Source organism: Mustela putorius, unplaced genomic scaffold (assembly GCF_011764305.1).
Source record: "Mustela putorius furo isolate JIRA1106 unplaced genomic scaffold, ASM1176430v1.1 tig00000738_pilon_pilon_pilon, whole genome shotgun sequence".
In the NCBI taxonomy this organism is placed as follows: Eukaryota; Metazoa; Chordata; class Mammalia; order Carnivora; family Mustelidae; genus Mustela; species Mustela putorius.
The window spans coordinates 1,950,424-1,973,113 of record NW_025421463.1 but is presented as its reverse complement, the minus strand read 5'-3'; the positions used below and the strand labels follow the sequence as shown (position 1 = coordinate 1,973,113).

Genomic DNA, 22,690 nt, shown 5'->3' with positions numbered 1-22,690 from the left:
AGGTCCTCAGGTGACCAAGATGGGAGCCCTCCCTCAAGGAGGTCGCGGGCTGGTTTTTGCTGGCGTCTTGATCATTCACATCGTTCTGAGCGGGCTTTTTGCAGGGGTGGGGGGAGCTTTTTGGAGCAGAGACCAGCCATCGAAGGAGGAGCTTGAGGAGACAGAAGGCAGGGAGGCTCCCTGCTCACAGCAGGGCAGCTCTTCAGAGACAGAAGGCCTTAGGGAAGGAGCCGGAAGGAGGAAGGAGGAAGGAGCCAAAGCCACCGACCCAGGCCACCCACCGGCTCTACTGGGGCAGGGGTGGAGCGGGGAGGGGTGCGGGAGTACAAGGCTGATGGAAGGGCTTGGTGGCTGGCAGAGGGGCAGACCCTGCCACCCTCCCCTCAGGCCAGGACGGGCCTGGCTCTTGGCCTTTCTAGCGGACACACTGGGTGGCCATGTTCACGGCCTGTCCCCTGGGAGGGTCATGAGGCCCAGGAGCACACTCAAGGCTCTGAGAAGTTCTGCAGAAACACCTCCCCCTTTAGCTCTGCTTCACCTGCTGCTTCCTCCGCTCCCTTGACCTGGCCTGAGTTCCTGTCAGACCTGGGAATCCCCAGGTAGGCCCGTGGAGCCCGCTTGGGGACCAGAAAGGATGGGGACAAGGAGGCATCTTGCCCTTCTGTGCCCTGCTGTTCGCCAGTCTTCTCGGGCTCTGCGGGTTGTCAACGAGCTAGTTTAATGGCGGCGGTGAACGTGATTTCTGCCTAGAAAGTGCCGCTGCTGATGGAGGTGGAGGTCTGTGAGAGCTCCGTTAGGAAAGGGTCCTCAGGCTCCCGAAGCTGGGGATCGCCTGAGCGTGCCCCCTCCTCTGTGGCTCCGGGGCCACCTGCCTGCACTCACCACGCCCCCCACGCCCCCAGCCCCCTGCTTGGCACCCGGAGGCCTTTTGTGGAACAGCGCCGGTCATCACCGTGCTTGTCACCTCCTCAGGCTCGAGGTCGGCGCATGGCAGGGTGGTGGGCAGGACAGCTGGGACGGGGCTCAGGACACTGGATGCACTTTTATTCTGGACACCCAGCTAGTGGGACGGCGGGGTACGAGTCCTGGCTCCATCGCTTTCTGGTCATCGGACCTTGGCCGTTCCTTTATCTTCCTGATCAGTAAAATGGGGGAAAGGGAGGGCGCCCGCCCCCTCCACTTAGGATCCCCTATAGCCATCCCTGGGAACCTAGAAGGCCCATTGCTTCGGTGTCCCTGCCTCGTGTCACCTTGTGTCCTGGCTCTCCCCTCTCCCTCTTCCCCGCCCTCTTACCTACCTCCAGGTACCCAGGACTCTAAGAACTTTCTAGAGTTCTTATATGCCCGTGACTCCCCCTGTCTGTTACTTGGGAGAGAGTGTTTTGTCCCTGGGGATGGCAGTCAGCACGTAGCTGCCTCTCCTCAGGCAGGTCGGGAGGGTCGCCTGCCTGCAGAGCCTCTGTCTCCCGGTCCGCAGCAGGGAGCCCCGTCCCGGGGAGCCTGCGTGAGCTCGTGCAGGGGCATGTGGGGGTGGGTAGGCTCCCCAGAGGCCGACCTCCGTCCTCCGGGGCTCCGGGCCCAGGCGTCTCTGTCCCAACCCCGCAGGCCATCGTGTGCAGGTGGAGGATGGAATGCGACACGAAAAGGAACCCCGAGAAGGACGAGGGGTCAGATGCTGAGGGCTTGAGAGACAGAACTGTCTCAGGCAGAGGAGTCTAGAGACGACATACAGGCGTGGTGGTCGGGCTTGGTGACGTGGGTGCAAACACCCGGCTCCCGGAGCGCGTGGTGGGGAGCTGTGGGTTGAGTCCCGGACCCCCGCCCGGCCCCATGCCCCACAAGCCTTGTGTGAGTCCTTATTTTGGAGGACATGCTGAGTTGGATGTGCCTGGCAGGCGGGAGACGCTACCTTGCCCAAGGTCACAGCCAGGTGGGTGGGCTGACGGGGCGTCTCACTGGAGCCGTCCTCCCCACCCATCCCCCTGCCTGTGCCCGGCCAGCATCCTCAGGTTGGGGCCCGCATGGGCGGAGCCGCAGGGCGGTGTCCGTGGGTGTCTGTCTCTTCGATGCGCTAACGTGATCCCGCTCCTGGGTGCATCCTGAGGCGGGGTGAGGACTCTGACATCTGGGCTGGTTATTTACTGGGTCTAGTCCCTTGAACTACGGCCTCCAGAGAGAATGGGCTCAAACTGGCTGGGGCTGCTGCCCAGGACCCTGGGGGGCTTGAGACCTGGAAAGAGGCCTAGGGCAGGTACTCCGGGAAGGAGAGTGGACCAGAAGGTTCCGGCCTGGAGAGGCGGTGGGGCACAGCTGTGGCCGGCAAGGTCAGGGGCCTAGCACATCCTGGCCACTCCCTGAAAGTCCATTCGGTAGCCAGGTGCAGGGCGGGGCGGGGGAGCGCGGTGGCCCCGTCAGCTGCTGTGCTGGCCCCTCTGAGGACCCCCTGGGGGAGGGGTCACCTCGAATCTCATGGACGTGAACCTACCCTGCTCCTTCTGCATAAAGTTAATAAGGTGACGTGTTTGTGGATTTGCCGTCAAGAAGCCAACCTTCTCAGGCCTCCTTGTCATGCGCGTGACCTGCCACACTCGGGGACAGTTGTGTACTCATGCTTCGTGCTTGCTTCTGTTCGCTCTGCCTGCTTCAGTGATGGCTCCGTCCCTGGAGCTCAGCCTGGGTTCTGGTGCCGAGTAGATGCTCAGTAAAACGGCGCTGTCCAAGAATGTTCTGGGCCTTTGGAAATGACATGGAGGAGCTGGGGCGGCCCGAGTTTCCCGTGGCTGCGGTAACGAAGTACCACACGTTCGGTGGTTTAAAGCCACAGACATACAGTTCTTGAGGCCTGAAGTCCTCACATCCGGTTGTCGGCAAGTTGTCCTCCGCCTTGAGTCTCCCGGCGAGAATCCATTTTCTAGACTTCTCAGCTTCTAAGGGTGCCTGTGCTCCCTGGCGTGGGGCCCACCCAGCATCTGTAAAGCCAACAGCACCGTGTCTTCACGTCTCCTGCTGCTTCTGCGGTCTCATCACGCACAGTGCCACCTGTGTCCTTTATAGAAGGACCCTTGCAAACCCCCCCGCCCCATAGCCAGGATAACGCCTCGTCTTGGGATCCCTAGCTCAATCTTACCTGCAAAGTCCCTTCTGCCTTGCTGAACCACGGGCTCCAGGGATCGGGATGGAGACATCTTTGGGGACAGGAGGGGCGTTATTTAGGGAGGCCCAGAGGCCCTAAAAAGACAACAGTTCCTGTGAGTTCTGAAGAGGAATGCCGGAGGGGAATGTTAGGGTCCTGAGACAGTCCCTCGTTGTTCACCCACGAGTTCACCACTCACCTGCCACGTGTCATCGAGTGTTTCCTCTGGGCTGGTCCCCATGCATCTGCCTTTTCAGGCCACTATGGACATGCATCTAGCAACAGGTGCGCGCATGTGCCTTGAATGTGACCGCCCTCGGAAGGAGAGCAACGGGCCGGGGTCTGATGGGACTGTGTGGGGTGCAGTGGGGAACCTTGCATCGTCTGGCTGCTGCCAGGTAATCTCCGCTGGCCTCTGGCTCCTACTGCTCCTTTGGAACTTCCCCCCCAAAGGCTGGTGTCCGGGAACCCTGGTGGGTTGTGGAGATCCCCCTCCTTTCCTGCCTGGACTGTCGGATCCCGTGATCGAGGGTAGGGCTCTGCTTGGCCAGGTGGGCCGCCCAAAATGCCTCGCTGGCCTCCGGAGTGTCTCAGGGGAGGACGCAGCTGCCAGCACCAGGGCTGCCCCCTTTGGAAGGTGCCTGTCTGCCCACCAGGCCGGACTCTCTAGTTTGGATGGAATTGCAGATCCTGTCTGGTCTCGGGCGTCTGCTAGCGGAGATGGGCCACTAGAGGGCGCCATCCTGCCGGCTGTTCTCTGCTCGCCCGCCACCCCCCTCGCCGCCCCCCCCAGGTCTCTGGTGGCAGGTGCACATGGAATTGCTTTTTTTTTTTCCCCCTAAACGACTTAATGATTTAATCTTCTTATTTTCTCAGCAGAGCATGCTTTGGACTTCCCTGAATACGATGGGACATTACTGATCAGATTAATTAATACGAGTTTGCAGCGCCGGGACCCACGGAACTTGCTTTACCAGGCTTCCTTCTGCATTGCCGTTTCTGTTTTCTCTTTATTAAGCACATTTCTCTCCCGATGTGTTATTGGCTCACCCGCTCCTGGAAATGATCAGCAGATTTCGTAACCTCCTGCTTTGGTGGGACGCCCCGCGCCGATCCGCTCCGTGGGGGCCGCGGCCCATGAGCACAAAGGGGAGACTGCGATGTGGCCTTTTTGAGAATTCTGGGTTTCTTAGGGGGTGGTGTCCGCCCTCTGCCCCCACCTTCTGCTTATTTTAGACTCTCTCTCCCTTTTTGTTAACTCATGATGGATTTTCATGGCCAGCGATTGAAATTGCTTCCACGTCCTCACCAAAACCCCAGCACGATTGATGGGTGGAAGTGTGGTAAATGCACCATCCCCGAATCAGGCAACAGAGCACACTCGTCACATCCAGATTAGCGTGCAAGCAGCCAGGAGGCAGTGATTGCCAGGCGTCTGTGTGAAGCGGGGGGTGGCGGGGGCAGGGGGCTGAGAAAGCAGGAGGCAGAGCTGGAGGGACCCTTTTAGGGGCCCGGGGAGGCTGGCTTCAGGGACGCAGGTCCAGCTGTTCAGATAACACATGCCAAAGAGCGCCCATTGAGCGGTGGTGTCCCTTGAGGTCCTCGGGAAGCCTGGGCTCTTGCACTCATCCCCAGGGAGGAAGCACGTTTGCCTGGGGAACCGGCCCCACCATCCTTCGCTCCTACATTGGGGCTGCATTTTGATTTCACTGTGAGTCACTTAAGCCACACTGATGAGCCCCCTTCGGGCTCCATGGCTTCCTTCCCTTGGTCGCTGGTCACGGTGCATGGGTGGCTGGCCTTGGCTCCCTGCTTGGGAATTGGTGTGGGCGGTGGAGGGTTGGGTCACACGTGCCGCTGGCACCGTCCAGCCGCCAGCCTGATGTTTTTTGTACAGTTGAGGTTCTGTTATAATTCAGCCTAATTAGCGTCTGTTTTAAATGCTCAGCCACCATATAAAGATGTTTGTGGTGGTGCCTGAGCTGTGCGTGAAGGCTCTGTGAGATTAGAGCCTGCCTAATGTGCAGTGAGTTGGATGTTTCGATGGCTGGAGTTTTTTGAGAATCAGATATGGTGGGGGGTACATGGGCCCTCATTGTCTGAACAGTTAGCTGATGAGGCTGTTAGACCCCCTGATACTTATACAGACCTGAGGCTTTGGGGGTCTGGTTGGGCTCGGTGTCTTCAGGTGGGGACATCCGCTCTGTGCCAGGCCCACCTCTGGGGGCACAGGGTGGGTAAGGGGTTGGCCTCTGCCTCTGGGAGTCCATAATCTGGCAGGGAGACATTCACGTACCCCTCGGTTGTAACCGGGAGCGCAGGGGCTGGCTGTGAGTTCATGGCTGGACCTTGAGCCTTTTTTGTTTTCCCCCTCGTAGATTTTATTTATTTAAGAGAAAGAGAGAGAGGGAATGAGCAGAGGGAGAGGGAGAAGCAGGCCCCCGACGAGCAGGGAGTCTGATGCGGACTCGATCTCAGGACCCTGAGCTCAGGACCTGAGCCGAAGGCAGACGCTTCACCAGCTGCCCCCTGGACCTCGAAGCGTGGCAAGCCCCTGGCTCGTGGGGGAGCTTGCCCGGTGCGCAGCTCCCTGTCGCCCGGCCCAGGTGCTGATGGCGGGACGGGAAGGGGAGACACAACACTTAGAGCTCGGCTGCTTCTGGTTGAATTAGTTGTCACGACAACCTCAGGATTGTGTCTGGTTATTATCCCCTGCAGTGGAAAGACGGTGAAAGACAGAAGGAGAGGAAGCATGGGCCCCAGGCCGCTGTGTGACGAACTTCCAGAGCCTGTGATTTCTGTCTTCGCTGCGTGCAGCCCCCGGCTGGGGCTTGCGGGGCTGCGGATGGGCGGGCCCTTCGGAGGGTCCGGGTGGGATGCCATGGGGAGGGGTTTGGGCTTTGTGTGGGGAGGCCGTGGGAGGTGGGGATGGTCTGCGGGCAGAGGAATGACCTGGTGGGCTGTGTTCTGGGGACAAGTCTTGAGACCGCGTGGGAGGTGCACTGGAAGGGAGGGACTGGGAGCTGAGACCCGCAGAGACGAGAGCAGACGCCGGCCTTGCGTGGGTCCAGCCGCCGTGTCCGGCCCCCGAGGCGTCTACCTGCGGCAGGGAGGTGACTTGAATAAGCGGACCCACTTGCTCTCCACCTGAGCCATCGGCCCCGTCGTGCCCTGTCCCAAAGGATCAGTCCTCCTTCATGAGCAGGAAGCCCGGGCCCCTCCCGTGTCCTGGTTTTGGCTCGCCAGGTGGTTTATATGGGAACGCTGACATTTCACGTTCCCCCGAAGTCTTTCTTCCTATTCTCCTGCCCCCAGACAATTTGTTTCTCTGTTGTCCCCGCATTTTTCTGATCACCCAGGGCAGGGGGAGGAAAAGGCCTGATCTGGGCCGGGGAATTGTCTGTTTGACATCGGCTTCTGAGCGCCAGCCTTTTTGGTATTTATACTTCAGCGACGTTTGGTGTTCAGAAGACCTGCCCTCCTGGAGACGGGCTGCCGGCTTTGTTCCCGCTGGGCTCTCTTCCAGACGCCGGCGGCCGGTGCGCGCCCAGCCCACGAGGCTTGGGGTTGTTGCTCCAGAGGGAGCTCGTCCCCAAAAGTCCCTAATTGCAGAGCAGAGTCCTTCCTCTGAGCCCTCCCCACCCCCCGCCACGGCCGCCTCACAGTAATTGGGTCCTTGGTGACCCGCGACTGGCAGGCTAATGTAAGCCTTAATGGAGATTCTCCTTTTCCCCCCAATTAAGTGGCTGGAGGTGGAATGTTTTCAAGAGCCGTCAGTTCCCTGTTCTCCTGACTTTGGGTCTCTTACCTAATTTCTCCCGTTCGGCAACTTTTTGTCTCCGTAAACACAGAGGCGTTTGTCCCACAAATATATATATATATATATATATATTTTAAAGATTTTATTTATTTATTTAACAGACAGAGATCACAAGTAGGCAGAGAGGCAAGCAGAGAGAGAGAGGAGGAAGCAGGCTCCCTGCTGAGCAGAGAGCGTGATGTGGGGCTCGATCCCAGGACCCTGAGATCATGACCTGAGCCGAAGGCAGCGGCTTAACCCACTGAGCCACCCAGGCGCCCTGTCCCACAAATATTTATTGCGTGCTTATCACGGGTCAGGTTTTGTGTCGGCTGTGAGGCCGTGGTCAAGAGCAGCACGGACCCCCTTGCGCTACTGGGTGGGCGTGGGGAGGCAGGCCCACCCCAGCTACACCGTTGGGGGGTGGGGGGGGTTGGAAGAAGGGATCGTGGCCGTCACAGGCAAGGGGAGCCGTAGGGAGCCAGAGGAGGAGCCCTTACTCTGTCTGGGGCCTGAGTGCAGAGAGAATGTTGTCCTGATAAATCTGGGGGACGGAGTGACGTTAGCCTGATAGAAAGGGCTTCTCTGGTGGAGGGGACAGTTGGTGCAGAGATGTGACAGACACGAGTGGCTTGGGGATGCCTCAGTAGGAAGGGGAGTGCCAAGTTGAGAGCACAGCTGGCTTGATGAGAGGTGGGGTCTGCTTATCGAGTGTTGGTAGGGGCTTGCGTTCTATCCTGGAGCCAGTGGGAGCCTGTGGTGGATTTTACCGGGGACACGGTTAGCTTTGTGTGTCAGAAGGACACCTGCCTCAGAGAGGACTCTGTTTGCAAATGAAAGAAAACTCAAAGTGGATTAAGAACAAAATGGAATTCACGGGTGCCTTTTGATGGAAAGGGCCACGGGTGGCTGCCTTCAGGTAAGGTTTGATCCAGCACACAAATGGTGTGGCTGAACTGTTCTCTCAGGTCTGTTGATCCGGTGCCTTCATTTCCAGGTTCTGTTCGGTGGTAGGATGATGGTGCAGCTTCGACCTGCATGTCCTTGTTGGGTCAAGGCCACTGGGGAAAAGTGCATTCCCAGTGCAGTCTTCTTGTAACTGTCGACTCTGAGCAGGCCAGGCCCGTTCCTGCCTTGATACCTGTGTTGTGGGGAGTGCAGCATACCCACTGGCTCCACACTGGGGCTGGGGGCAGGTCCCCATCTGGATTGTAACACCTGCGAACCATGCTGGTTCCCTCCAGGGGAGGCTGGGTTCTGGTTTGCCCAGAAGAAGGTGACAGGCTGTTGGAGAGGAGAAACCGCTGAGTCCAGGACAGTCACCTGAGGATGGGAGAGGCCACGGTGGGGCCGATGGGAAGCCGTGTGGCCGTCCTGGGAACCGGTCCCAACCCTCTCCTCGCAGCTGCCCCAGGGGCAGGGCACAAGATGCAGAATGCGAGGAGGGTCCCGTCCAGCGTCTTGCTTCCTCCCACTGTGTTCTTTGCAAGGGTATGTGTCTTGGGGGCCTTTGCCTTCAGCCTTCTGGCTCCAGAATCAGGTTATTACGGTCGCTTTGCGTGGTCAGGGCTGTGCTGTGCAGTTCCCTCCCTCAATTTCTCCCCCTCCAGATTGCTTGCCGTGTCCCCTGACGCTGGCCATGCTGCCGGGAGGATCCTGAGCACCCCCTGCCCCCTGTGTCCCAGAGTCATTTCTGCTCTTGAACCCACTTTCCTAGGGCATGGGAAGGAGCCCTTCAGAAAAGAGGGTCTTGGTAGAAGCTGGGGTGCCTCGTGAGCTCATTCATTATTGCTGCTGAGACGGGCGGCTCCCCATTTGGCCTAAGATCAAGAACAAGTGGGCGCCTTGGTGACTCAGTGGGTTAAGCCTCTGCCTTTGGCTCAGGTCATGATCCCAGGGTCCTGGGATTGAACCCTGCATCAGGCTCTCTGCTCAGCAGGGAGCCTGCTTCCCCCTCTCTCTCTGCCTACTTGTAATCTATCTCTCTCTGTCAAATTAAACAACAGCAACAACAACAACAACAAAAGATCGAGAACAGGGATTCGGAGCAGGACTGAAGCTCTGGGCTCTCCCCACGGGCAGGAAACCATCTGCCCACGGGCAGGAAACCATCTGAGTGTCCCCCTCCGATCCCGCCAGAAGTGGGAAGGTGGTGAGATTTGGGGACCTGCAGGCCTTGCATGGGTTGGATCCAGCCCGCACGGGCTGAGCCAGCTTGCACTTGAGTGTTTCAGAGACCTCGTCTGTAGCGAAGCCTCGCGGGACAGCATGTGCCAGGCAGGCCCAGTAAATCTCCTTCCGTCCTGGGGAGGCAAGTGTCCATGGTAGGTGCCGGCCAGGTAGAAAGTTGTGGAAATGTGGCCCCTGGATTTATCTCCCAAAGGAGCACTGGAGTCACTGGCCGGTGTGATTTCAGCACGTAGGGGAGGGATATGATGATGTCTTCTACGTTCTTACCGTTCTGGGTGTTGATGGCCAGGCTCCCTGACCGGCATCAGCACCATGGCCTTGGGGCGGGTGGTTGGCGCTGAGTCTTAGACCCTGTTAGCCCAGGGGGTCCTAAGTGCCTCGAAGTTGGGAGCCTGGCTGAGCACTCAGGAGGCACGTGGTTAGCAGAGGCCCCTGGGTGGGTGCTGGCTGACGATGGGAGGGGACATGACCACATCCGGGTGGTGACCGGGGTGTCCACAGTGTTGTCTCAGGCCTGGTCCTGTCTCACCCTGCGGGATTCCCTGAGGATGTGGCCCCTCGGCTCCCCTCCCGCACTTTTCCTAGGCTGACCAGGCAGCCATGCACTGCCCCGTGTCTCCGAAGCCAGAGGCCGTGGAGCGATCGGTTCAGAGAGAGCACAGAGGAGCAGCAGGCAGGTGCCGAGGACCGTGAAGTCCAAGGCTCTGAGCCGTGTAGATGCCCCGGCATCCAGCAGAAGGCATTTCCCCGAGCCTGGAGGAGAAGACAGAATTGCCTGGGGGAGAGCTGTTCCTTCACCCCCAAAACTTGCTGCTTCTCTCTTGCCTGCACATGAAAGCTTGGGCCGGGAGCCATCTGGATCTTCTTCTGGGCTCTGCAGCTCTCTTTGGGCAGCCGTCCTGCAGGGAAACCCCAGGTCTGTGGGCTGGACAGGCTCGGCTCCCTCATACCTCCTTTCCCATAGGACTGGCTGTCGCGGGCTTCGGGGCTCCACGGCGGGTGAGGGACACTGACTCCTATCAGAGTGTCTCCCTCTTGTCTTGTCTTACAATAACGGAGGGACACCGTTGTGGCCCAGCCTGCCCGTCTCCTCCTTCCCTCCGCCCTGGTCCCTTCCGGAGGTGACACCGGTCTCGTCATTTTGGAGCGGAGCCTTTCCTTCTTGTCTCTATGAATGTCACTGTGTACACCTAGAAATACACAGTTCGGGATTTCTGATTGTGTTATTTGCATAAATATCACGCCGTCTTGTTTCGAAAGCTGCACAAGATGCGTTGCACTGACAGGTGTCGGCTCTCGAGGTGGGGGTCAGGAGCGCCGGCTGACCCCCTTTGGATTTGGCTTGTACTGAAATGCTCACACGTGTGTTTTAGCCTCCGAACTTATTCTGTCTCTAGAAATGGGCTGGGACTTCGTGCCCCAGCAGAGCCAAGCCCATAGATCTGGGTTCAGACTGTCATCCTCAGTGATGAATTGTCGCGTGTTAAACATGCATAAATACAGTGGGTTTGTTGCAATGGGCCAGCATCCACGTGTCGGGGCTAGGTTCCATTCCAGATCTGCCCCTTGAAAGGTCAAGAGGCTCTTTTGTATGTTTCCCCTTGCAGGTTGCTGAAAGCTAATTTCCCTCTTGTCCCACATCTGGGGCAGGAAGGGCCACTGCTCTGCTTTGGGCCCTTGGCTCCTACAGCCCTTGACCCTGGGCCAGATGCTGCTGTCCATTGGCTAGAATCCCAAGAACCATGGACGTTGAACCTGGACATCGTAACCCCTGGGGAAGACCCGGCCTCACACTCCAAGGCTTTTGCTGCAAGCACAGTAGCTCGGGTGAGGACTCCTCCCCATCCCGAGTGGTGATCGCGGTTCGCAGTGAGCACTGGTGTCTGCGCAGGTCGGAAGGAGCAGGCCCCCTGCCCCCGGTGGTCCGGTGGGCCCTGTTCTAGCCGAGCTCTGCGGTCTTCGTGTGTGGTATGACGGGCCTCGTTTTCAGCGGAACCACTGTGCGAGGAGCTCCGTGGCTGATGGATTTCCTTATCCTGACAAACTCTGACTTCTGCAGAGAAACGACCCTTCTGAGCGCGGACGGAAGCCCTTGCTTTTGGACAGGGCCTGGGAAAGCCTCACGGTTGGGTCCTCCTAAGCACCGGGAAGTTTCTGTCCCCACAACTGTCCTAGCCCAGCCCGTGGGGACACATGCATCTCTACCCTCCCTTCGTTCCCCTGGCAGCTGCGAGGAACGCTCGGTTCCCTTTGTGACCGGCTGGACCTGGGAGTGGGTGTGTCTTGACGGGACGGGTGAGCTTTCCTGCCCTCTTCTGGTCCCTCTTGTAGATGTGGTTCAGGTGACCCGCTGTTCTGATCCGGTTCCCACGGCGCTGCTGAAAATTCCCCTCATCTTTCCTTCTGCATGAAAACCAGGAAGCGTCAAAAACTAGGGTGTCAAAAATTCCCTCTAGGTGGCAAAACATCACAGCTGTGTTGAAATGTCAGAAGTTGGAATAGTCCCCGCTCTAGCATCCGAGGCTGCTGCTGCCCCCCCCCCCCCGCCCGCAAGCCTTTCTTGGAGTCGGCCACGAAGCCCGGCGGCAGGTGAGACCCCCGTGGGCTCTCTGCACCCCATCTTTGCAGGTGGTGCCTCACGATACCCCTTCCCACCCTGGCGCCCCTCGTGGAGCGAGAGGCCGAGAAGCTTTGTGTGTTCAGACCCACGTGTCCTGACCTGTCCTGACCGTGACCTTGCTCTGGGAGCCAGGCGCCTTCAGGGCGTGTGTTCCCAGGAATGTCAAAAGGAAAAAAAAAAAGGTGCCTAAAAGCCTGCTTTTTTTGGAAGGAGCCTGGGCGTAAGTAAGTAAATGAAACCCATACAAAGGAAAAGAGGAACAAAGAAATCAAACATGGAACCTTTGCGTTTGGCCTGCGGTGTAAGTGGTGGGTTCTTTATGAGATGCATTCAAGTGTTGACGTTTATGTGCTTGTAATTCCAGGCGGGAGTGGGGGTGTTACTCTTTTTTTTTTTTTTTTTTTTTTTAAGCCTTGCCCAGCCCTTGGGTGGGGTGGTGGAAAGGCAGCGGGCTTTGGAAACACGCCCGTCCACATCCATCTAGCAGATGCTCCAAGCTCACATTTATTGAGCCCTTACTGTATGCCAGCATCGATGGAGTCTTGTATCTGTCTTTGAGGGGTGCCCCCGTTTCACAGATGGGAGCTGAGGCACAGGGCAAAGAAGTAGCTTGCCCAGGCTCAGCTTGTCGGTGGTCCAGCCGGGATCTGAAACCAGTAGACCAGCTCCAGGGTTAGGAGCTGAGTTAGCACCAGCGTGGGTGGGCAGATGGTCCAGGAAAGAGAAGAAAGTGGGATGGCTGTGTGGTGTGAGCTAGGCAGAGAGGGGCCTGGCGTGGGAAGGGGGCACCCAGGAGGGCTTCCTGGAGGAGGTTGCCAATAAGCTGAGGCTTGGAGGTGTGTAGAGTCAGCTGGGCATAGGTGACTTGCATGAGGTGCAAGACCGTGTAGAAGTGGGTTCGGTGCTGACTTGGGGGCTGCATAGCAGGTGCCTTCACATGTGACAGTTGCCGGCCCAGCCAGGACCCGGTGCTCCCTCACTTGTTAGGAGATACGATGAATGCATGTCATGGAAGGTGCCTGGCACGTCATAGGTCCTCAGGAAGGATTAGTGGCCCTCTGTGCTTCTTGTGGACGGGTAGGAACGTGGATTGTACATTTACTGTGACCTGAGCTTGCAAATGGGTGACCCTGGTTGGCCCACAGAATTGGAGTGATGTGCTTACATTATAAATTGGGAGATTCTACACTAAACCCACATTTGAACTTTTTTGAAATCTCTTAAGACCGGTGACTGCTGTCTGCGTGTCCCGGTCTGCCCCCTGCCCCCGACTGTGTGAGGGGTGGCCATCCCCAAAGGGCAAATTGTGTTGTCAAACACCCCCTGCCTCGTGGCTCTGTCTTCTGACCTGGGCTCCCTCCTTCCTCTCAACCTCCTGGCTCCCCCCCCAGCCCCGTGTGCCCCCCGTGTGGCCCGTGGCCACAGCACCCCTGGGAGGTAGACTTGCCATCCATTTCCTCGTGCCTGGCCATCAGGTTTTATGTTGACAAGGGCATCCCTCTCCAAACAGTGGCGCGCACTCAGGAAATTGGTGGGTCCTCAGCCTCCTGGCGGGCCCAGTCCGTTTGAACGTCCACGCCCATGGAGCACACCAGACGCTGGCTCTTCCGGGCCAGGGGATCTTTCTCTGTGACTCAAGGCAGCCGGCATTTCACATCTTTGAAGTGTTGGGCTTTCTGGCAAATGGACCAGTACGTTAAAAACCAGAACATTCCAGGGATTAACGGAAAGCCACTAAACTGGCAAAGTGGGGTCCTTGGGGAGAAGCCAGGGTTCAAAAGGAGCCTCTCCTTCCTCATGTCAGACTGACCCTTGGAAGACAGTAATCCGATTTAGACAGAAGGATCCGCAGGGATGGGGCCCGTGTTCTCTGGGGAACCCAGGCTGTGAGAAGGAGAGTCCCAAAGAACCCTCCATGGTTCAGCATCGGTGTGGCTGCACGGTGGGCTTCCAGAGTCCAGGCTGTCTGATCTGTCACTCGTATGTTTTGCAGAGTCCCAAAGTCCCTTCTCCAGATTCTTGCCATCTTTCAAGGCTTCATTCAAATGCTGCCTCCTCCAGGAAGCCTTCCCTGGTTCTTCCCAGAGTGCAACAGAGCCACGCCCTCCCCTTCTTCCCTCTTTCTTCTCTTTGTCCCTTTATGGGAGCCTGTTTTCCCATCTTGGTTTCTTCCCTTCACAGAAGGTGGGCAGATGCCTGCCAGGGTTTCTGAACCAGTTGCTGAGCACTCATGGTCTCACTTAATTCTTAGAATTCCCTATGAGGCAGCTACTGCTGTCACCCCCATGTTACAGATGGGGAAACTGAGGCTTGGCAAGGTGAAGGGACCCCTCTCGGCCACGTGCCCATGTGTGGTAAAGTTGGACTCACGCCCCCGGCTTTGTGGTCACCGACCTGGACTCATGACCGAGGGCCCTGTCCTTGCTTCTTGGGGCTCTGCACACAAGCTCCTTCGGAATGTGCAGTCTGTTGAGCCAGTGCCTGGGCGGTTCTGGGAGAGCATTTCTCGTTTATTAAGGTCAGGAAATCTCGGGTCCTGTTTAGTGTTATCTTTGATGTGCAAGGGCAGAGTGGAAGTTTCTGTTTCCATGTGACCCCATTTCTGTGCTTTGAAAACGCTATTTCCTATCTCCCGTGTCTTTGAGATCAGGCAGCAGGGCCCCCGGGAGCATTCCCGCGTGTCCGCCCCTCCACCCTCCTCCCCGTCACTCCGGCCCACAGCCTGTGTCCTGGGCAGCAGACGACCCTTGTGGCATCTTTCTGAGCCGAGTTCGGGCTCGTTGTCGTGGCTCAACGGGTGTCGAGTTCACCCGCTGCCTTTCCCTCTTTCCCAGGCCGTGAACGTGACCACACTCCTGACCGCCTAGACCTGAAGGGACCCCCCTGGCCTGTCTGTCCTTCTGTGATGTCGGCCCAGGAAGTGGGGCTTAGGCCTTTGGGGTCTCCGCATACACCCCGCTCACCGGGCCAGGGATGTGCTCCCCGTGTGTCCGCGGCTTCCGTGCAAGGTCCCCTTTCCCGCTTTCTTTTTTCTGCCTTCAGAAAAGCTTTTTGCGGCCTAAGTTGCTGCTCATAATGCATCAGCTCGTGGACGTGATGGCTGAGATGCAGCCGCTGGCCTGGGAGCTGGCCGGGGCCCCCCTGTGGGCATCTGCAGAGTGTGGCCGGGGGAGCCCTGTGGGGCACGTCTTAAAACCCTGCTTGTGCCTCAGCACGCGGGAAGGTGCTGAACGTTCATGCGTATCTCACACAGAGTTAAGCTAAGGGTGTGGGGACAAGAAGATGGCTGTGCGTGTGGCCTGCTCCTGGGACCTGCTCCTGGGACACGCCCCGGGGGTGTGCATGTGCTGGGTGACCGCGGGGACAGCTTCCAGCTTGCAGGCTAGGATGCTGTTGGCAGAGGGTCTGCTTTTTCTTTTGTTTGTTGTTGTTGTTGTGGTAAAACATACATAACATAAATTGTATCATTTTAACCCCTCGTGGGCGGGTGTTTCCGTGGCATGAAGTCCACTCAGGGGGTGGCGTGACCGCCCCCTCGTCTCCTGAAGCTCTTTGTCATCCTGCGCTGAAACTCTGTCCGCGTGAACATGAGCCCCCGCCTCCCCCCTCCCCACCCCCTGCCGTTTGACTGGATGTCTGAGGCTCTAGGACTCTGGGTCCCTCACTGTGTCCCACCTTGACCGTTCCACACGGCGTGCTGCCCGCGAGGTCACCCGCGTGGCAGCAGGTGTCCAGACGGCCTTCCCTTCTGCAGCGAGCCGCGTTCTGTCCTGCGGGCGGGTTGCATCTTACGCGGTCACGCACCCGTCAGGGGGCTCCCGGGGGTGATGCCACCTCTTGTGAGTCGTGCTGCTCGGGGACATAGGGATACCAGAGTTCACTCGGTAGAAAGCCTCGTCTCGGGGCCTTCCCTGGTGCGACATGCGGGGCAGAGGGGCCGGCTGTCTGCAGATCCCCTGGGTTCCTGGCTCTGGCCTGGAGACCTCACGTTCACCATTTCGTCCTCCTGGGGGCCCTGAGGGGTGACTTGGGCTTCCTTGGGGTTGCGCCGCTAGCAGAGTCGAGGGGAACTGTGCCGCTGCCTGCGTCAAAGCCATCAGGCCCGTCCCCTTGGTTACTCTTCCGATGCCCGGGATCAGCTGTGTGATCGGTTCACGGTGACTGCGGTACTGGAAGAGGAAAGAGGTTTTCACGGGAGAGAATGGTTCATGGTAGAGAAGGCCTGGGCACCCCGTGACCCGGGACCACCGATGGGGCAGCCAGTCCGTGGCGTGGGGTTGGGGACTGTGGCCCAGAGCTCTCAACCAGGACTGTCAAAAGCAGCAGGTGCCACAGCAAAGGGGAACAGGGTGAGGGTCCCGGTGGTGCCCCCTGACGGATGTGACTCGAGGCGTTTTCCTGCGGGGCGATGGTCCTTCCTGCTCCTGGCATCTGTGCTGTGCCTCTGAGCCCTGTGATTGTCGAGTGCTGCCCTCACCCAACACACTCGCACACACACACACACAGGCTGGTGCTGTCCACACCACAGGTCACGGCCTCCGGGTCAAGGTTTGTGAGATTCTGTTGCAGGCTCTGGTGTCCCAGACTGGCCATGACCTGCTCTTGGGCATCTGCTCCTTTGAACCTGACCGTCAACAATAGCAGCACTTTAAATTCGGGGCTTGCCTGTGTCCGTGTTAGGTACAGCGTCCGCCCCCAGGTCCCCTGGCTGAGGCCACAGCTCTCCAGGGAGCGCGGTGGGGGCTGCCGTTTCAGGCCCTGTCGCTGGGATTCCAGCTTTGTCCATGTCAGCAGCCTTGGGCGGACCTGGAAGCATCCAGAAGCTTCTGTGTGTTAGCCCTGAATTCCAAAGGGCTGTGTAAACCGACCGGCCGGGCTTGGCGGGCACCGGGAGATGCTTGGCGCCGGAGGGAGGAACTGCAGAACGTGGTCTGGGTTCGGAGCCTTCGTGCGCGGACTCTTTCTGGGCGACGGGCCATTTGGGAACGCTTGTTAAATGCTTACAGAGCAGGAGTCGATCGTGGGGGTTTCTGCTGCCGCCCCGCGAGGCCCCGCTGCTCCGTTGACACTGACCCTTCTTTTCCTTTCTCCACAGTGAGCGACCTGCAGGAAGAGGGCCGGCGTGCCGTCGACGCGCCCATGTCCCCCGCCTCGGCGGACGTCCACCCCGAAGACACGCTGTTAGGTACCGTGCGCTCCGCCAGGCTCCTGCCGTGACGCCGCTGAGCTCCCGCGGCTGGTGAGGCCGAGGAGGAGCTGCAGGGCGACGGCCTGGTGACCACACATCGCGCCAGGCGGCCTCCGAGAGTCAGGGCTCTTAGCTCAAGGTCTTGTTTAGAAAAGTAGGTGGGAAGGAAAACCCCGGCTTCCTTTGTAAGTTTCTGACTGTCTGATTTCCCACGTCCGTTGTGTTAGTCGTTCCGTCGGATGAGTCCGACAGATCCGGGGTTCAGCCCCGTTGAAACTATGGTCTGTTACAAGCACGGTTCCCGAGGTGGGGGCGGGCCAGCCTTGGGCAGGAGGCTGGGGGGCTGGGGGGGCGTGGCCTGTCTTTTCTTGTGGGAGGGACTGGGTGGGGCAGGGTAGGCCGGTGTGGACTGGCTGGTTGGGTTAATCTCCGAGGGCTCTGGGAGCTCTGCTGGGCAGGGGGTAGGGGAGGGGGGAATTAGGGCAGGGGCCTGTGGTCTGGGAGCCTGAGAGCCCCTGGAACACATGGCTGCTGGGGGTGGGCTCTGGGTTGGTTGGCCTGCACATCAAGGGCAGTGACAGTGGAATTGTTGGCTGTCTTGGGAACTGGCCAACCCTGGGAGGGACAGTGTCTCCAGGTCCCCAGGCCCCGAGGTGTCAAAGAATTAAAAAATATAGGAAATAAGAAATGTAGTTAATACATCCTAATCTTGGCACAAGCCAAAGCTGTCCCGAGGCCGTGGGCTTGCTGGGTGGGGCCCGGCTCCTTGGGATCACATCACAGCCAGCGCTGATGAGGTGACAGCACGGACACATTTCCTTAAAGCGTGTTTTGGGATCTGGTCGGTCTGAAAGGCGGTTGTGGAACATTCTGCTTATTTCCAAACCTTGGTTCAAAGGGAAGCCCCGGTTGGTCCCCGCTTTGTGGTTTCCGTGACCAGGCCAGGCCAGCAAGAGCTTGTGGAGAAATGCAGACGCAGGTTCAGCTTTGGCAGACCTGAAGCCAAGTGCTGGGCGAGCTCCCTGAGATTCTGCTGGGGTCTGCTGTGGCTACAGTCTCTTCTTGGAAGAGGATGACTCTTCACTGTTACTGCTGCTGAGTCTGGCTGAAATGCATGCTCCTGGTGACCCTCTCTCCGGGGAAACTGGGGACTCGCTTGTGGGTCTGGGAATTAGCCAGACACAGACCAGGAGGCTTCACCTCGGCCCTCTGGATATCCAGCACTGGGTAATTCTTTACTGTTGGAAGCTGTCCTGTGTCTTGTGGGGTTTGAGCATCCCCGACTTCTGCCCACGAGATGCCACCAGCTGGGACAACCAAAAATGTCTCCAGACGTGGCTACATGTCACCTGAGGTAGGGGAAGGACGCAGTGGCTCCTGTGGAGAACCCTGGTTTAGACTAACAGGAGGCCTAAAAGGGCTGATCCTAGACACATGGCAGGCTCTCATTTTGTTGATGATGCCTTGAACTTGCCTTTCCCTGGGCCCTAACCCTCCCGTTTTACCATCTTTATAAACAACTGCTCTCGGGCAGAGGGAGCTGGTGTTGTTCAGTCTGTTCCATAAGGTTCTGCTTATCCCTGGAGTCTGTGTGACCTTGAGAAGGACTGACCTGGTCAGCGCCTGGAACTGAGATCTGAAAGGTGCAGGGGACGTGGAGTGGAGGAAAAGGGTATCAGACAGGGAGCAACATGTGCCAAGGCCCTGTGGCAGGCAGTGGTGAGGTTTGCCGAGGAGCAAGGGAAGGCTGGAAGGGCCAGAGAGTGGAGAGTGCCCGGGACAGCTGGGGACGCGAGGCTGCGGGGGGGGGGTGCTGGAGGCCACGTGGAAGGTGCTGGCCTTGGTCCCAGGAGCACTGGGAGGCTGCTGAGGGCCTTAGCAGGGACATCACAAGGGCCCCCATATGGGGTTACCCTCTCAAGCGTCAGATCTGCATGACTCCAAACAGTTCTCCACTTTGTCAGGTTTTAAAATTTGCTGTTGTGAAGCCGGTCTTCTCAAAGCCATTCTGTTTCCGAGCTCTGTGAGAGCCTGCCTGGGCCCCAGGAGCCTGGTCCTCGCCACCCGTGTGTCCTGCGGGCCCATCCCATGCTCGGGTCCGAGGCCTCCCTCTCCCCATCCCCTGCGTGCCGTGCGCGGTGCCTCGCACACCCTCCCCTATGCAGGCACCAGCCAGTTTTCCGGATGGTGTCGGACCAGTGGGGGGGGCTGTCCCACACTCTTCCTCTCTACCACGCCAGCCCCGCTGGAGCAGCTCGCTGGGCCCCACTCCACTGTCCGTGGATCGAGGCCTGAACCTGGAGGGAAAACAGAACAGGGACGGACACATTTTACTGTGAACCGTCACCCCAATCCCTCCTTTTTTGCTGTTTTTTTCTGATTTTCTGGTGCGTGCTATTTTACGTCGCGGGGAGCTGTCTCGGTGCGCGTATTTACTAACAGCGGCCGCGGGAGCTTGGACCACGGACTGATGCAGCCCCTGTGCGCGCCGTCCTTGGACCCAGAGAAGCCTGGCTTCTCTGCGCTCTGTCCCCCTCCCCCGCGTCAGGCGGGGGGGAGTCGGCCGTGCCCCCGGCCCCGCCGCGCCGGCCTGTGCTAACCGGCCTCTCTTCCCCGGCAGAGGAGAACGAAGAGCGGATGATGATCGACCCCACCTCCAAGGAGGACCCCAAGTTCAAGGAGCTGGTCAAGGTAAGAGGTGCCTCGGTCAGCGCCTTCCTGCTGGGCTGTGACGAGGGGTCAGGGAATCCGCGACGGGAGGGCTCGGGGGCCCCCGTGGTAATTCGGTGTGACGACGGCAGCTTCTGTCTCCTGAGCCTGGTTTCTGAGCCCCGGCTCCGCGGTGAGGCTTGACTGGTGGCGTCCGTGCGTGTCTGAGTGCCGATGGCGGTTCTCATGGTTCCGATCTAAACCACGGTCGGGCTTCAGAGTTCATCCCCGCGATGGAGGAGCGAAGGCTCGGGTGTGACTGCATCCTCGCCCAGTGGGACCCAGCTCCGCGCCGGAGCTGCCCGCGGTGGGAAAGCGGTCACTTCTGCAGCCCAAGGCGGACGCAGGAGACCCCCGGGCTCTGTGACGCTGTCTGTCACAGTCCGTGCCACTGACACTGGCCAGTAGAAGTGCTTTTCAGAATGTTTCTCCACCTGAGCCGGTGCTGCTGGACGTGAGGCGGCGTGGAACCGTGTTCTCACGGGGGCTGATGGCTGGAACGGGAAAACCTTTGCCAAATTGTCTCCTGGTAAAAACTGACCTCGTAAAGGCCCGTGTTAGGGCCCAGCCAAAAATGCTGGGGCTCCCTGGCTTTGCTCAGTCCGCCAGTCACATTCTAATGTCTTCCCGAAACATCCTCACAGAACCAGCCAGAGGGAACGTTGACTCCGGCGTCCAGGCCTTCCGTGGCCCAGTCGGGCGGACAGTTGGGATTGACGGCCACACACGCCTTTCGGCTTTCTCCTTCTTCAGTGTTGGAGCAAAGCTGGAGGCATCACTTCCCTGAAACACCCCAGGGGAGCTGGTGCCGTCCTCATGTTCACATGAGGACAGAGGGGAGAGCCCTCCTCCCGCCAGGTTATACCTGTTAGAGGCGTGTGCGGGCTGAATGGGTCTGGTCATCTGGGACCTTGTTCGTTCAGCCAGGGTCGAACACTGGACGCCGGGCTGGGCCCTGGGCGTGCTGAGATGAGCGGGTCGTCTTCTTCCTGTGTGGGGTCTGCTTCGTGCTCCTGTCGGATTCACCTGACCCGACTGGGCTCTGTTGTGCCGCCGTGATGACTTCTTTTTTTTTTTTTTTTTTAAGATTTTATTTTATTTATTTGACAGAGAGGCAGGCAGAGAGAGGGGAGGAAGCAGGCTCCCCACTGAGCAGAGCGCGCGATGTGGGGCTCGATACCAGGACCCTAAGATCATGACCTGAGCCAAAGGCAGAAGCTTAATCCACTGCGCCACCCAGGCGCCCCTACCGCTGTGACTTCTAAGCCCACAGGGTGTTTTGGGCGCTGTGGGGTAAGGGCTGGTCAGCTGCTTGTCCTTCAGCAGCCTGCGCAGAGGGGACCGCAGCATCTCTGCACCCGGGGCCTGCCCCGGGGGACCTGTGTGGGCTGTGGCTCCCCAGCTCTTCTGGATTCTGGATTTGGCTGAAGGGCCATGCTGCAAGGGATGGGGTGTGCCGATTAGGGGGGCTGCAGCATGGGCAGGCCTGTACCGCATCAGACACAGTCAGCTGGAGGACCAGAAGGCACTGGAGACGGGGAGCCTCTCCCTTGCTTCCCTGCTGGGTGGCTGGGAGGGCCACGGCACCACCCGCGGGACGCTGCATGGCTGAGCACAGATGGGTTTTCTTCCCAAGCTGTGGTCGGCCCAGGGTGGCCTGCCTCCCCTCCCTTCCCGCTCACTCTTGTTAGCTTGGGCTTGTCCCCCACCCCAGCAAGGGAGCAGGGGTGGTGGGCTGAGTCATGGCCCCCCAGGGTGTCCACGTGACTCTTAATACCTCCTGTGGCAGAAGGGACTCTGGGGACATAATGTAGGAGTCTTGGTTTGAGAGATGACCCTGGGCCACTCCTCTTTGGGAGGCTGTCCCGCCAGCCTACAGTCCCTGTGCCAGGAGATGGACAGTTTCTGGAAGGTTCTGCCTGCTTCCAGACTGCAGGCAGCATCTCGAGGTAGGTTGGCGGCCTATTTTTCACTTTATCACACCTTTTCCAAGTGAGTGTGAACACGTCAAGCACGATGGTGGTGGCAGGTTGGCCGGCTGGGGATTGTTAGTCGCTGTGCTGGTGGGATGGAGGGTGTGCGGGAGGTACTAGTTCTCATCGACTAGAGTGGGTGGGCGTTGGCTCCTAGGATGCCGGGGCTGGGCTTGGGCTGCCCCTGGTTCCCTCGTGTTTGCCTTGTGCGTGGGTTACTGGCTAGGGGGCCCCGGGCGTGCCCCTGAATCAGCGTCTGCTGCCGACAGCACCAGCTTCTCCTTGCGGGGGGCATAGCCACTCCCCAGGTCACAGTGACCTGTGCCCTGGGGTGGGGGAGCCCAGCCCGCGTCACTTCCTGCCTCCCCTTTCGGCTCATCGTGGAGCCTGTGCCCACCCAGGTGTGAGGTGCCAGAGGCCGGCCCCCAAGCCCTACCCTCACTTCTGACACGAGTTACAAGTTTGGGTCCCCAAATCGGCCTGTGGGTTTGACACCAGACAGACTCGCAAAAGGCACCGAATGCTGCGGCACTCGCTGTTAGGGTTCATCCCAGTGAAAGGACACAGGTGAAAATCAGCTGGGGGAGGGGGAACCCAGGGCGGGCCCAGGAGGGCACTCAATGTGGCATTTCCAAATGTCTTCTGGTGGCATCGTGGACGGCGTCACTTACCGACAGTGATATGACAGCGTTCCTGAGCATCGCTGGCCAGGGAAGGTCCCCGAGCCTCATGTCCGGAGTGTTTTGCTGGGCTGCCACCCGGTAGGCATGACTGACTGCCCTGGGGACCAGCCTGTCTCCTGCCCTCCCCTGTGACAAGCAGAGCGTGACCCAGAGCCCCAGCCTAAGTCAGGTTAGTCCTTTTTGGCCAGCTCCAGGCTGTCATGCAACCGCTCCAGCAGGACGCTCCGGGGGCCCTGAGGCACAGGCCAGCCCGCACTCCGGGCAAGGTTAGGGTCTGCACCTGGCCGCCAGCATGGAGCATGCTGTTCCACCTGTCCCTCTTCTCCTGATGTCCCCTCTGGAGACCCCCCACCTCGGTGCCCTGACTGGTTTTCTCTCCCTGACTTCCCAGGCCT

At 59.1% G+C, this 22,690-nt stretch overlaps 1 protein-coding gene across 3 annotated transcripts in view; it reads left to right on the top strand.

Moving 5' to 3' along the window:
- Positions 1 to 22,690, top strand: part of PARVB (parvin beta) — a 92,729-nt gene that overhangs the window by 26,677 nt on the left and 43,362 nt on the right. For all 3 annotated transcript variants that reach the window (XM_045083730.1, XM_045083729.1, XM_004771154.3), the window contains exons 2-3: positions 16,838 to 16,927; positions 19,551 to 19,621. In XM_045083730.1, the coding sequence (XP_044939665.1) occupies positions 16,838 to 16,927; positions 19,551 to 19,621 (161 nt within the window). The remainder of the gene's footprint in view (positions 1 to 16,837; positions 16,928 to 19,550; positions 19,622 to 22,690) is intronic.